The 14,426-nt window shown below is 40.0% G+C and overlaps 2 protein-coding genes across 2 annotated transcripts; one reads left to right on the plus strand and one right to left on the minus strand.

The window, feature by feature from the left end:
* The first annotated feature begins 2,445 nt into the window (after window positions 1-2,445).
* naa20 (N-alpha-acetyltransferase 20, NatB catalytic subunit) lies at window positions 2,446-6,481 on the plus strand. The gene is made up of 6 exons (XM_074684938.1): window positions 2,446-2,565; window positions 3,445-3,469; window positions 3,950-4,040; window positions 4,311-4,446; window positions 4,874-5,019; window positions 6,389-6,481. Exons 1-6 carry the CDS (start codon window positions 2,513-2,515, stop codon window positions 6,472-6,474), a joined length of 537 nt encoding a protein of 178 aa, XP_074541039.1. The 5' UTR covers window positions 2,446-2,512; the 3' UTR covers window positions 6,475-6,481.
* A 350-nt stretch (window positions 6,482-6,831) lies between these two features.
* Window positions 6,832-13,882, minus strand: crnkl1 (crooked neck pre-mRNA splicing factor 1). The gene is made up of 14 exons (XM_074684937.1): window positions 13,700-13,882; window positions 12,489-12,641; window positions 12,165-12,256; window positions 11,871-12,029; window positions 11,583-11,749; window positions 10,798-10,976; window positions 10,533-10,703; window positions 10,241-10,432; window positions 10,070-10,129; window positions 9,907-9,987; window positions 9,052-9,291; window positions 8,004-8,105; window positions 7,338-7,586; window positions 6,832-7,242 (listed from the first exon to the last, which is right to left on the minus strand). The coding sequence occupies exons 1-14, from the start codon at window positions 13,745-13,747 to the stop codon at window positions 6,832-6,834; spliced, it is 2,304 nt and encodes a 767-aa protein (XP_074541038.1). The 5' UTR covers window positions 13,748-13,882.
* Window positions 13,883-14,426: the final 544 nt, after the last annotated feature.

The raw sequence follows: 14,426 nt of genomic DNA on the forward strand, positions 1-14,426 counted from the left end.
ACTCACTTTGAGATCTCAGGTTATCAAATCCTGAATCTGTTTGTTTCTCTGAATGTTTACATGTCGACAGCTGTCACATCAACTCCCTCACTGCCCTCCACAACATCTGGAGAGAAGGTTAATCAGACTTCTCTGGAAAGGCTCAGCTCTGAGGGAGAAACCTCGAGTCCTTAGGCCTGGACAGATGGCTGCACGGTGCACAAACAAACGTGGTGAGTAAGATTTCTGGGAAGGATCAAGATGTGCAGCATCGAGCAGGAGATGAGAGGAGGTTGGTGTTTGTTTTGGAGCTGCAGCAGGTTGACAGACGCTCTGATCAACAAGATCTGACAGGTTTAACTCTGAGTGTCAGAGATGTTTCTGTGAGTGGGCTAATGAAGCTCTGATTCCACAGTTTAACAGTTTTAAAGCCAGAATCCTGAGATTTATTGGTACTAATGGGCTACTGGTTATTCCAACCTTTAATACATGTCAAAATAACATCAGAGGCACCAAACTCCTGAATGAGTCCAAAAGATCACTCTAAATTATTCACCTGTCAGGGAAAAAAATATTATCAGGTGTTTATCTGTGTATTTTTTTTTATTTTGTTGAGGAGATTTGTGTTTGATATGTTTTATTTGATGTTAATTTAGTGTCAATTGCTGTCATTTGAAAGGACCAAGGATCTGTTTAAAAAAAAAGTGACAAAAAAAAAAAGAGAGAGATAATATGACTGGTTTTGTCTTTTTCTTTCCTTTGTTGCCACGTTTGACACTTCAGGGTTGTTTACAAGAAGTATGAGGAAATTTGAGACAATTTAAACTTTCTAAAACATTCCAGCAGGGGTCAGAAAACCTGCAAAGCTCTGACTTGCAAAATTGGGCTGAGTGTTTGCCTTTTTAGGCTGCTATTATGAGAGCTTTTTTTGTGTTTTTAAAGACGCAAAAACACAAGTGAATGCACATCACTACCACAGGAAGAATAACAAGAGGTGAGTCATCCAAAAAGCTTTAAATGTGGGTTCAAAGGTCAAATATTCCACAGGGGTGTTAAATGCAGTTTATTCTACTGAGAGAGAAAAAAATGGTACCAGCTTCTTTCTATGAGTCTTAAAACCCAAAGACAAACTCAAAGGTCTCACATCTACAGAAGCTCCAGATTACTTTAAACATAGTCGTGACCACACAGCAAGAATGGAGAGAAACATTAGAAGCCTGTTATTGTCACCAAATCTTTGAACAACAGCTCTCCAAGGATGCAGCAATGTCTTTCACAAAGCTTTTACTTGTTGAATATTTGAAGATTAAAGTGAACCCTGGTCTGAATTACATTTTTAGAGGTGACAGCAGAGATATTTAACAGGTTAAAACCACAGATACCACAACAAAGTGAAGTAAAGTGCTCTACTGTAAGGTCACAATGACTTCATTAAACACTGACAGACTCAGCTGAAGGATTTCCGACAGAAAGCCTCGAGAACTTCGGCATCAACAGAGTAATCCGTTCCTGTGACAAACATCATGATTTTAATTATGCTGGAGTAACAACTTCCAGAGACAAACAGCTGAAACGGCTCAGCTGTTTTGACTCAAAAAGAGAGGAGGTGAATCTGAAGTGCGAAGTTTTACAGAAATGAAGAAGTAACCCTGAAGACATCCACCTGAGACCTGGACTGTGACCCAGAAAAGAACCTTTGACTCTGAATGTGCTCCACATCTGTGTGAGTTGCACTTGATTGTATCTGGTTCTGTTCATAGTATCTGATTACACCTCAAAGAAAAGACTCTCCTCCAGTTTGGATTGAGAAAATTACAATTTAATCTGGTTTCATTTAAAAGTAAAACTCGTTTCCAGCTGCTCATGGCAAGACCAAGATCTCCTGCTTGAGCACACATGTTCAGGATAGTTGAACTGCAGAATTATCCAACAAAAAACTGTGTATATCATGTAAAGCTGCCGTCATGAGCATGCTGTCACACCCACAGTCACACTGCCAACATTTTCATGTGTAAACATGATATCTTTGCATTGTGAGAGCCTGAAATGTTAAATAGAGTTTATATGAACAAGATGAAATAGAGATATAATAATAGATAGAGGGAAAGACATGTTGTCTGGTGTCATACTATTCCTGTAGTGTCCACTGGGTTCACCTGACACCTTTGTTTTTCACTTGAGTGTGAATTTATGTATCTATTTTTGCACCAAAGGTTCAAGGAAACAAAGACTAGCATGAGAGAGAAGAAAGGACGATACGAGAGCAGCACAGGATCTGAGAAGGAATTATCAGATTCCTTTTTATTGAGTAGGAAATGTCTTATGTTGCATCAAGATAAGATTCTTGATAGTTTTCTGGGGTTTTTTCTGTTATATTTTCTTACCTTAAGAATAATAAAGTCATCATATTTGGAATTTAAAGTCTCAAATGAGAATGTAGTACCTCCGTCCAGCAGGCGTCGCTACTCTCTAGCTCACAGCCCTGAAGCGCTTTCCTCTGTGAGGTGAGAGGACACAACCACAACGAGTCAAGATGACAACATTACGACCGTTTACCTGCGATGATTTGTTTAAATTCAACAATATGTAAGTCAAATATTGTCAGCTTTTTATCAAAACATATGCCATTAACCTGTCAATTTGTGCTTGTATGATAAATATCATCTTACATTCTGTCGTTGTGTGTATCATCGAAGGCTAGCCATAGCCCGGATGGGCTGCTGGTGTTTTGGTTCGGATGGTGACCTTGTTTATTTGGTGACTTTTAGCCAATTTAAATGCATTAAAAGTCCTCTTAAATGCATACAATTCGATTTTTTAAAACATTTTTTCTAAATACACTCACGAGATTTGTCTGTAAGCATTAGCGAGGGACGCAGTGGGCTGAAAGACGCCAGCCAAGAGGGTCACCATTTAATCCGTAACACCGGCAGTCTTCTTTTCCAAACCTCATTGAAAAGTGTTGTCACTTTAAATAGTCCAGGAAAGGAAAGATGCAATACCTAACTAATGAACTTTTTGAATCTTTAGAACAACTTACTAAATCTGTGTGTATTTGATCGGCTAAATTTCTCTCCTTTTTTTGTAAACAAGCATCTATATACATTGTTATGCTAACTAATATGCTAACTTAGCAAGTACCTACATCAACAGTGCATCAGCTGTTCGTGCCATCACTTTTATATGCTTACTTGTGATTTAATTAATTATAATACCAGTGAAGATTTAAAAAAAATAACGTTCTACATATTCACTAATGTTTGTCTCTTTTCACATGACAGACTATTTTGTTTTAATGTGCTTAAGTTCATCTCTTCAAACTGCTACTATCTCCTTAACGGTTTTGTAAATTATCCTGTAATGATTCAGGTTCCTCCTTTGGGAACTAGTTATGTACACACCTTGTTTGATTTCTATTTTTATTTACAGGACTTAAGTCTGTTCCTTGTGTTTTTCCTCCTACAGAAATCTGGATCCTTTGACTGAAACTGTATCCTTCATCTGACAGTATGCATTAATGAGTTTCTCCATTTATTTCCCTTCGCGTTTAGTTATTTATTCATGAAGGGACAATAGTAATGTCAGATAAACTGATGCCACATAATGCCGTTTATAGCGAAAGATCTAGAAGTCTTTTAAAAATACATGAAAATGACAATGATAGAACTTTCATAAGAAGAAAAAATTGCAATAAGTAGGTACAGCATATGAAACATCACACATTACTACATGACTAGGCCAGTCATAGTCCAGGCTGACACATGATCAAATCATCAGTTATTATTGTTTATATCTTATTACTCAGTCTGCTGTTGTTTGATTCTATTTTGTGCTGCTGTTCAACATTTTATTAAACAGGATTGAAATAGTATTGGATTTACTCAGATTATTTTGGGATCAGCAGATCAGTGTATGTGTCTGTTTTTGTTTTTTTTACATAAGTCAGTTTTCTTTAACCTTTGACCTCCAGTATGGAATTCCGTTTTACCTTCAGTACCTGGCTCACTGGCCGGAGTACTTCATTGTTGCTGAGGCTCCAGGTGGTGAATTGATGGGCTACAGTAAGTATCTTCATCTGTGCATCATGTACATCATTGTTTTCTCCATTTCAGATATTTTTCCGACAGATAAAACAGAAAAACTGAGATGTTCATTTGTTAGATGTAAGGAGAGAAAAGCAGGATTTCTGTTTTAGTATACTGTGCAGTGTCTCACATGACAGCCTCTTGTTTCACACCATCAGCAGACTCTCACTCACCCTCTGTTCTCCAAAATCTGTGTGAAGCTCATAAATTCTCTGATCTTGTGTCTGGCTTGTTGATTTCTTGCAGTTATGGGGAAGGCGGAGGGATCCGTGGCTCGAGAGGAGTGGCACGGTCACGTCACCGCTCTGTCAGTCGCCCCAGAGTTCAGACGACTGGGACTTGCTGCAAAACTGATGGAGATGCTAGAGGAGATCTCAGAGAGGTTTGTACTGTCAGACCCAAATCACTCATGATGGCCTGAGCTGCCTCACACGTCTCCTAACAAAGAAATGCTCCAAAAAAAAACTCATTTATATAAAGATTAAGCTGTAATGTGTAAATTCATGTTTTTCTTAATTGATTGGTTCGTAAAGAAACATGGATGAGTAAGCTTTAAAAGCCCCAAAATTTTGAGTGAAGGCTACATCTAAAACTCTAATTTTCTTCTGTTTTCTCCTTTCAAACGTAACCCTTAAATATTAAAGTTCTCACACTTACTGTTTAATTCTTGTCTTGTGTGAATATTAGATCCACTTTTGATAAAAGAACAGTTTGCCTACTAAAGAAAAAGAATCATTGCCCCCCCCCCATCTCCCTGTCAGAGTCATAACTGAGGTTTTTCTGCTGTTTTTGTTTTCTTTTCATTTTAGGAAGGGGGGATTCTTTGTTGATCTCTTCGTTCGAGTCTCCAACCAGGTGGCCGTAAACATGTACAAACGTCTGGGCTACAGTGTCTACAGGACGGTCATTGAGTATTACTCAGCGAGTAACGGGGAGCCAGATGAAGATGCTTATGGTGAGACAAATACAAAGTTATGTATGAGTTAGACATGAGTTAGTCGTTTAAAGTGACAGTAAAGGCAGTAAATAAATTTTCCACTATTAGTGCAGTTATTTTATAATTTGACATATTCTAAATTCATGTCTTGTGAAGTTTTGGTCATTGTGTGATACATAATTGATGCCTTAATTGTAAAAAGAGAACAATCATCTGGTGAAGACTGGGTACTTGTCCTTTAAGTTAATGGGTGTTGCCACGTAAAAAAGTGAATTTAACAACAGAGTGAGAAAAAAACTGAGTCAGGTACAGGGGTTGGTTTTCTTTTTCTTACTATAGCCGCGTTTCCACCAAGCAGTCCAGCTTGGTTTAGTACAGTTTGGGATGGTTTGGTACCCGTTTGCGTTTCTACAGCAAACTGTGCCCTCTCGTGGTAGGCAGCATATAAGCCAGATGCCGAAAACCGCAGCTTTTAAACAATAGTGTGACGCCGTAGCAACTTACCCCGCTGTTAAATCCAACAAAGAAGACACAGTAAACAAAGAGCACAGATGGAAGACATGCAGCATTTCGTCCTCTTTGTGATTGGCATGTAGCTCTTTGTTACAAAGTGCTATCAAGCTTTACTTCAGAGAAGTCTGTGTGCCGCCAGGAGAAATGCAGCCGCTGTCGGGGTGAGTGACGATTCTTCTGACCAATCAACGGTCTGCAGTGTTGTAGCTCCACCTTCCGAGAGCAGATCGGTTCAGTCTGGCACCCATATGGAAGGGTCCCAAAAAAGTAGGCCGGCTCGTCTCAGTTTTTGGGGATCTGTCCCGGGATAAGTCAGTGGAAACGCTGCAAAATGTGCACCGTACCGAGACGAACCGAACTGGTCTGCTTGGTGGAAACACGGCTTAAGTGCAACTTTAATTGCAGTTTTGCTCATTAGACTATTAATGACTGGATTACTGGATTGCATCTCCTGTAATCTATGTTGGAAGTAAGTTACTGCGCCTTGAGTTCTTTTGTGTCTTTCACACCCAGAGAGATTACCATGACTCCTTTCAGAGCTTCAGTGATTAGGGTTTACCTTTATATTTCAGTTGGCTTTGTACTCATAAAAGGCTGAGCGTAATTTCATTTTTATTTAATTAAATTAAATTAAAAGGCAATGTATTTTCATTTTTTGTTTAGAAAAATGATCATTATGGATCAAGTTTATAATGCTGCATAAGTTTAAGACAGAAACCTGGACATGAAAAAAACAAGAGTTTAAAATGAAATGTGCTGGAAACTTTCCTCATCACTGAAGTGTAGATAATTGGGTGTTCTATATTTACACCAGCAGAGGGCATTGTTTTATGAGAAGAACTAACTGTATTTCTTTCTTTTTTTTCCCCTGTAGATATGAGGAAAGCGCTGTCCAGAGACACGGAGAAGAAGTCTATCATCCCTCTTCCTCACCCTGTCAGACCAGAAGATATTGAATAACAGTAGACTGTGGCTCTCTGCATCCTGATAATCACCTGTCAATCATTTAATTACACCTCCTGGTCACTCACCATGTACATATCTGCTGGTTTTTACCACATCTTTAGTCAGAGAGCCACTGATTGATCCCTGAACATTACAAAAACCCTTTCAGTTTCATCTTGTAAATGCTGAACGCAAAGAAAACAGGACAAGAAGCAGGTCTGAGTGGATGTTTATTTAATGTCACACCTGCAAAGAGAACATCACCGCACAATAAAGACCGTTTGACATCTGCTTTTGTTGTTTTTGTTAGAAAAGAAATGAGTAGAAAAATCAGTCCAGGATGAGAGTCACTCCTCTTAAAGTCCAATCAACCTAATCTTTATCTTCATCTCCACTCCCGCTATCCCTCTCCTTCTCTTCTTTCTCCTCCTCTTTCTTCTTTCCATCTTCATCATCATCATCACTTTCACTCTCGCTGCTGCTGCTGCTGCTGCTGCTGCTGTCGTCATCGTCTCGATCGTCATACGTCTCCTCCTGCTCGATTTCAGCCTCAGTGTTTTTGTTTGAGTCGTTTTCTGGTGGGTTTTCAGGAGCAGCTGTGGGTTCACCTGAGGATGGTGATGTCTCCTTTTCAGCCGCCTGAGAGGTTTGTTCTGGAGGAGCCTCCTCCACTACCTGCTGCCTCTTCCACATCTTTGCCATGGCCAAGAGTTTGAGGTTGGGCTGGTTGGCTGCATCCTCGGGGAAGATGTAGTCGTAGTATTCCTCCCAGCCGGCGTCCGACTAAAAAGGTTTAAAGACAGAGAGAGATGGGGTTAATGCCTGACATTTTTACGTTCATTTAAGGACCACGACATCCAGTGATCTCCAGTTCTTACCCCATCCTCAGCCGTCAGCTTTCTCCTCTTCTTCACCTTCTCGGGCAGCAGCTTCCTCACTCTCTCCATGGTGCTTTCTGAGCCAAACTCCTTCTCAAAGTCCCTCCAGGACTCCAAAAGCATCAGGCGCTCCTCCTTCTCCTCACAGCTCCTCATGCTCTTGTTGGCCTCCTCGAAGATCTGTCGGCACTTCTGCAGCCGATCAGGGCCTTCAATCGACAGCTCGAACTTGGCGTAGCTGATCCAAACCTGCACAAGGGAGAAGAGGAGGAAGAAGATGTCACGGTCACTTCCAAGGGACGTGGCACCAAAACTGACTTGCTCAACATTTGTTGTGTTGATAGAAACTTGATGCCTAAAACTCAATGTGTAGCAGGATTTAAGGAATGATAAATTTCATATTTAGACCTTGGTGACTGGTTAATTAAAGTTTGAAATATTTAAAGGAACAGTTGGGAATATGCTGGCTTTCAAAGCAGAAATAACATAAATCGAGCAAGCACTGAGTTACTTGCTTTGTTGAATGATTCTACTTAGCGTGTCCTGCTGCTACCGCTAACGTAGCCTTTTACTGTCAGCGAGACATGAAGCTATGTGGACAAAGTTCCTATTTCCACCAAAGAGGTTAACGAGGGCCAGCACAGAAAGTCTCAGCAAGCTTCTCACCTTGACGTGCTGCGTGCGCTGCAGCAGTCTCCTGTAAAGGTTTCTGGTGTTTCCAAACTCCTCCTGCTCGATCTCAAAGTCAATGTAGGACTTCCACAGCACCTGGAGGAGGAGAGATAAAGAGGAGGACGCAGAATCATGAGATTTATGTGCAAACTGCAACTTCTCATATAAGAGCAGAACTCCTCTCTTAAAATTACCAATTTGATTTAGTTCATCTGTTAATGCTTTAAAAATCACAATGCAATTAAATGCATGTTACCCAAACACCATCCTATTAATCAAAAACAAAGAAATGAAAAAATAGTCACTACATTTAAATGCAGTCATTAACCCTTTCATATTCGGAATATTAGCAATAACACAGTTGCACACAGCCATGTTGACACCAATAACTCTTTTCAAAAACCTGAAATTTACCCTGGCTAACTCCTTTTCTAACCCAGATATTTGGTCCTGCATACGCCTACCACAGTATCCCTATCAACAACATTAATTTGTGTTCTGCACATGCTCTGTTTGCAAAGAATTTTGGTCTTTTGAATACAGGAAGTCCTAGCTGCAAATGAAGGCGACTGCTACCTGCTCCAGGCTGTTCATTTTTCTACCGTGCTGCTGTTGTTGTCGTTGTTGCTGTTGCTATGAATACAGGAAGAAGAAGTGGAAATGGTGCGCATTTTGCCATGACATTCCCCATGCATCGAGATGTTGTATATGTTTTGCGTTTTTGATTGGGATACCATGTAAACAGGAATAACCCTGTTTGCTCACGCATATAAAAAGGTTATTCCTAACGTTTCAGAAACTGGAATATTGACCTTAACTTGAATATTAACTGCATATAAACGTAGCCAGTGATAGGCTTAAGAATAAGAGAAAGACCAATGCTTAGTGCTATTGTTCAGTACTCAGAGTGTTTTGGGATGAAACAAGAGTTTCCTCATAGATTTGTGCTTTTTAGTTCAGGCTTTAAGAAGAGTGGTGTGTGTGCAGCAAACAGCTGAAAAAATCTCTACAACCACATATTTGGAATGACTGTGATCGGTACCTCAGGCATGTCGAGTCTCGGCTGCCCGATAGCAAGCTCAAAGATGGCTCTGGCTCGATCAATGTCTCCTAGGATCGTCTCCAGCTCGGCAAACTTGATCCAGGTGGTGCAGTTCTCCGGGGTGAACTCCAGGTATTTCTCGTACAGCTTTCTGCAGCGGTCAAACTCTCGCAGCTGTAGCTCCAGCTCGATGTAGCCTTTCAGCAGCTTGTTCTTTGGACATTTACCGATCGCTGTGCCCTGAGGACGGGAATAAAGAAGAGCAGAAATCAGAGATACAGACCAACAGAGGTCATCTGCAGAGAGTGAAGGTCACCTCTGTGTATTTTAGGCTAAAGAGTCATGTCTTCTAAATGTTGAGTGCTCTGGAAACTGGTCTACATTGCTCAATGGGAGATTCCTGCCCACTTTTATTCTTTATTCTGAAAAAACATATTTAAATCTCAGTTTGATGTTTGTCTGGTCAAATGAAGAAAGCTGATTGAAGCATAACATCTGTTTGTTTCGCTTACTTTTAGTAGAGGCATACAGCCCAGAAAAATTACCAGACTACAACAAGTTTTTTCTGAAATTAGCTACTCATTAATGCATGAAAACTAATTTACTTCAGCATCCTGAGTTTTTGCATCCACAGTTGCACAGGGTCAAGGTTTCATCAACAAAACATTAGTTTCTGTCATTTATGCAAAGCAAACAACCTGTATGAGAAAGTTTTTCTTCAAAGTCAGGAGATTTATTTAAAAAAATAAGACAAGAATTACTGGTTTCGGTTACTCAAACACAAACGTGTATTTTATAGTGGTCTTTCACCTTTTTGGAGCTTTTATCCTAAAAAACTGTGTTTGTAAATCTTACCATGATTCTTCTGGCTCCCTGCAGGTTCTTCTGTCGGATCTCAAACTGAGCGCAGAGCAGCCACATCTTTGCAAATGTAAACTGAAACAAAAACACAACACACTCAGCATGATCACACAATTCACAATTTTTACAGGATTAAAAAAAAGAAGGACTAGTGTACCTTTTTGTGAGGGATGAGGTCCAGACAGGCCTGGTACACCTGCCTTGTTCTATCCGGATCCTGTCAAAGAAAGAAGAAAATTCATACAATTTTCTGATAAAAGAAAACAGTGGTCAGTTTCTCAGACGTCTATAATAAAAAATGTTTTTAAAAAAATTAAAAAGCGAGTACCTTGACCTCCAGCTCCTCGTACAAAGCATAGTTGATCCACAGATAAATGTATCTTTTCCAGTGTCTCTTCTCCTGGATTGGAGGAATGTTGGCGATGGCTCGTTCATAAACCTCTCTGACTGTGTCCGGGTCAGCGTCATTCTCCACCAAGCGGAGGTAATCGAACCAGGCGTCGTAGTTGTGAGGGTTTGCCTGATGAAAGCATGTTAGTGATCAGTAGAGGAATTTAAATTAAAGAAATAAACATAAAAATATCCTGGATGTGAACTTATTGTTTCTGCTAAGTGCTCACCTTGACTTCTTCCTCGTATTGGAATCTTCTTTTGCTGACAATGACATCCTCAATTCCCCTCCGGTCTCCAAACTTCTTCTCAAACATGGTGTAATACTTGAAGAGCTCCTGAGCCTGACTTTTAGGGATTCTGTCCAGAGCATATTTATAAATCACCCGAACACGCTCAAACTGAAAAAGAGAGGAACATCTCATTCAGTTACAGTCATTCTACTGGTGCAAGTAAGAAAAGTGACGTTTTACCCTAAGGCGGCAGTTCACGGACCTCTTTCTGTGTCTCCTCAAACTTAGCGAAAGCAACAAACAGATTCTCCTCCACGTGTTCCTCTCCAAAAAACTCCACCGCTCTCTCGTACACCTTCCTGCTGTGAGCGATGTAGCCGTGCTTCTCTTCAAAACGAGCGTACTTGATCCAGTTTTTCACCTCAGGGTGAACCATGACGAGTGCAGGGGAGTGAAGGAGGTTTAACATGATGAAGATTTATCACTATATGTTTTCAGAATAAGAGGACAGTCATTGATGCTTCAGAGATGAAAAATGAAACATGGTGGGGCTTAACAAGAGGTGATGGATGTTTAATGCAAAAGTTACCAAACTGATGGGGCTTGTTATAATCACACAAGCACCAGGTGCTGGTTGATGAATAAAATTGAACTAAGATCTATTGTTTCAATAAGCCTTTTCCATGCACTCTGGCACTTTTGAAGCCCTTTAATAGGAGAAAATAATGTTTTGCCTTGGTTTATTTTTATGTTCGAAAGCTTTTCTTTGTGTTTCTTCAACTCAACTCAATCAAACATTTTTTTAATTAGATTACACAGGATTCTAATTCATTCATTTTCTAAATTTATATTATCTTTGAGGTTTTAGCTGCAGGTCAAGAAACAAGATTTTAGAAAGCTCTCTGTGGGAAATTTAACAGGCTTCAGTAACACTGAAGACTGACCTGTTCACCAGAAAATTAATGAATGAATGGAAGTTTGTGTGTTCTCTGTGATTAGTTTAAATCTGGCCCAACACCACCTCAGTCTCAAAGCATTAAAGGATATATCGCTCATAGATGGTACGGGCTTTGTCCACCTCCTTGTATCGCAGCTCAAAGTTGATGTACGAGTGCCAGGCCTGCTCATCAGGCTCCCACTCCATCCAGCGCTCAAACACCTGCCTGCAACCGGCCACATTTCCCACCATCTCCTCCATGTACGTGTATTTGTACCTTCATAAGAGACAAACATGACATTGTTTCTACTTTCTTCTGTGTTTATAATGCTTATTTACGATGCACAAAAAAATAGTGAAGCTGCAGCAAAATGATATTATAACCTCAGAATTCATACCAGAACTGGTTGACTCGAGGGAGGATGGTGATGGCTCTGTCCCAGATGTTGCGAGCATGGTTCACCTGCCGGTTCTTCATCTCCATCTCGGCATACTTCAGCCACAGGGTGATGTTTCGATGATCCACGTCCAGCGCTCGCTCGTAAATAGAACGAGCTCTGAAACCAGAGGAAGCATCGATGAAGGGAAACTGTACAGCTGAGACATAACAGGGTCTGCTAAAGACACTGTTTTAGCAGAAACATTGTTGGGTAAAAAAAAAATCAGATAATGCAGACAAATAAAAACCATACCTTTGGATCTCCTTCAGGCTTTCCTCCCATTGTGCGTATTTTATCCAGTTACTGATGACAGTACGATTCTTTCTGATGTTATCCTCAAATCCCTGAAAAGGAAAAACAGAGCAGTCAGTGTGATGTTAAAAAAAAACATGTCACATGTTACATTTTTCTGATCCATTGTATTCGGTATTGTCTAAACCAAGATGCAAGGAAAGTCAACCCTGAACTCTTCCTTCCCATCATAATGGTTGAATATAAAGTGTTATCACCAGACAAACGGCAAACTAATCAAAACGCGTCATCAGTGGTTAAAATCAAGTACAGTTTAGTCCTTACCTTCCTCTTCTTCAGTTTGTAATCATTCAGCTCCTCTTCATCAGTGATCTTCTGCTTGGGTGGTGGTGGCAGAAGTTCGAGCTCCCTCTCTTTGGCTTCTCTTAGCAGCTGCTCAGCGGTGATCTGAACCTCTGCAGGGGCTTTATTCTTCACCTGGAGCAGAAGAAGTCATTTAACATCATGCTACACCAGCTGTGAGAACGTCTTGTCTTATGTTCCTCATGTCTTGGGGTTGAAAAGTCTAGAAACATCGTAATTATTGTTATTTGCTTATTACAGTGCACTAATCTGAATTGTAATTTTGAGTCAACACAAAACCAAAAAGGTGTTTACAGTCTGTGAAAGTGTTTGCAGAAAGACTAAAGTTAAACTTTATGAATATAATTGTATTAAGATTTTATTGCAGACTTGTAAAGACTACACAACTACACTATTAAGTATATGATTGAAAACTTGGGTCAAGCATCGCTGAGTGTACAGTAACAATCACGCATACCACAGTATCATACAGTCTTTTATGATTTAAGTGTTCACAGCCTCAATATATTTCAGCAAATATGAATCTATTTTCCACTTGTTGTATCCCGATGACTCTCCACAAAGGTCTAGAGAGCCCAAATGTCTGTTTTCAAGGCAGATGTAAGTGAACACTAGGCATTATTGTGGATTTTATGGCAATATTCTGATAAATTCTACTCATCTGGAAATGCTAATCTAAATTCAAGAAATAATCTTAGACTGGCTCACATATAACACTGTAACACTCTCTACTACGTCCGAGTCCTGTGCAATAGATTGTGTAGGATGTCTCATGGAAAACAAAGCAAAGCACGACTGCCAAGTTCCTCATAGTGTCATAAAGCAAAACAGAAATTAGTTCGTAGACAACAAACTACAATTTATTTTCGTACTGAATGAAATAAAAACTAAGAAATGACACAAAACGAACAGCCAATGAACCCTCTGAGCTCAAGCGGGGAAGTTAGCCAAGCTAATACACATGCTCAGGTGTATTTACTTAAGTTTGGCTGCTTAAATTATCAATTCAATTTAAGGAACTGACCAACAAAATAATAATACAGAAAAAAACTGATTTTGAGCTGGTTGAATATAAATGAGAGCAATATAGGGAGTTGGAAGTTTCACCCAAGTTAGCATTAGCTTAGCATAGATAACTCATGGTACAGTTAATAATTTTGTGTTTTTCTTACCTTAGCCACTTTAGGAATCCGCTGCTTTCCGGCTGCAGTGGACGCCATCGTGTCGGTCGGTTGAACGTAGATACTAGTCCGAAATAATCCTGAAAGCTTCAAAAAAGGACGAAACAACAACAGCTAAAGCTAACGAAACGTTTCACTCACACCATCACAGACCCCACAATGCTTAGCGAGGTCACACCAGCGCTGCATTCACGTGATATCACTGAAACTGGAAAAAGAAACCTCTGGACTCCAAACTTACTCATTAAACTGCAAAAATAGCCGGAAAGTTTAACTTAAACACTTTTTAATTATCATACTTGACGCTTAGCCATGTAGAATAGGAGAACTCACGATGTTCTCATGATGTTTAAAAATTACTCAGGCTAAGGCACGATTATACTACGTTACTAGCAGACGGTAGTTGTGAACTCCGAGCATACGATATAGCACGTGAATGCAGCATAACTCCCAAGTGTAGCAGTTAGTTGCCACGGTTACAGGGCTTCGTGATCCTGCTAACGGACAGCGTAAAACCACAGTTTTTACGGAGTTCCACACACTGTTTCTTTATTCGCGTGCAGGGGAACAGAAAAAAAAAGTTTTGGGATATAATTAATTCTCAATAAGTAAGTGGGAGTATAGTTTGTGGTCGAACAACACTTAAATTCCATCTTTCGACAATGTAAGCTAACTCAAGACTCAAGTTGTTGATGTTTATTATGAGACATGTTAATGC

This window comes from Halichoeres trimaculatus, unplaced genomic scaffold (genome assembly GCF_033239565.1).
Source record: "Halichoeres trimaculatus isolate MK-OKI-2021-1 unplaced genomic scaffold, fHalTri1.1 fHalTri1_scaffold_13, whole genome shotgun sequence".
Lineage (NCBI taxonomy): Eukaryota > Metazoa > Chordata > Actinopteri > Labriformes > Labridae > Halichoeres > Halichoeres trimaculatus.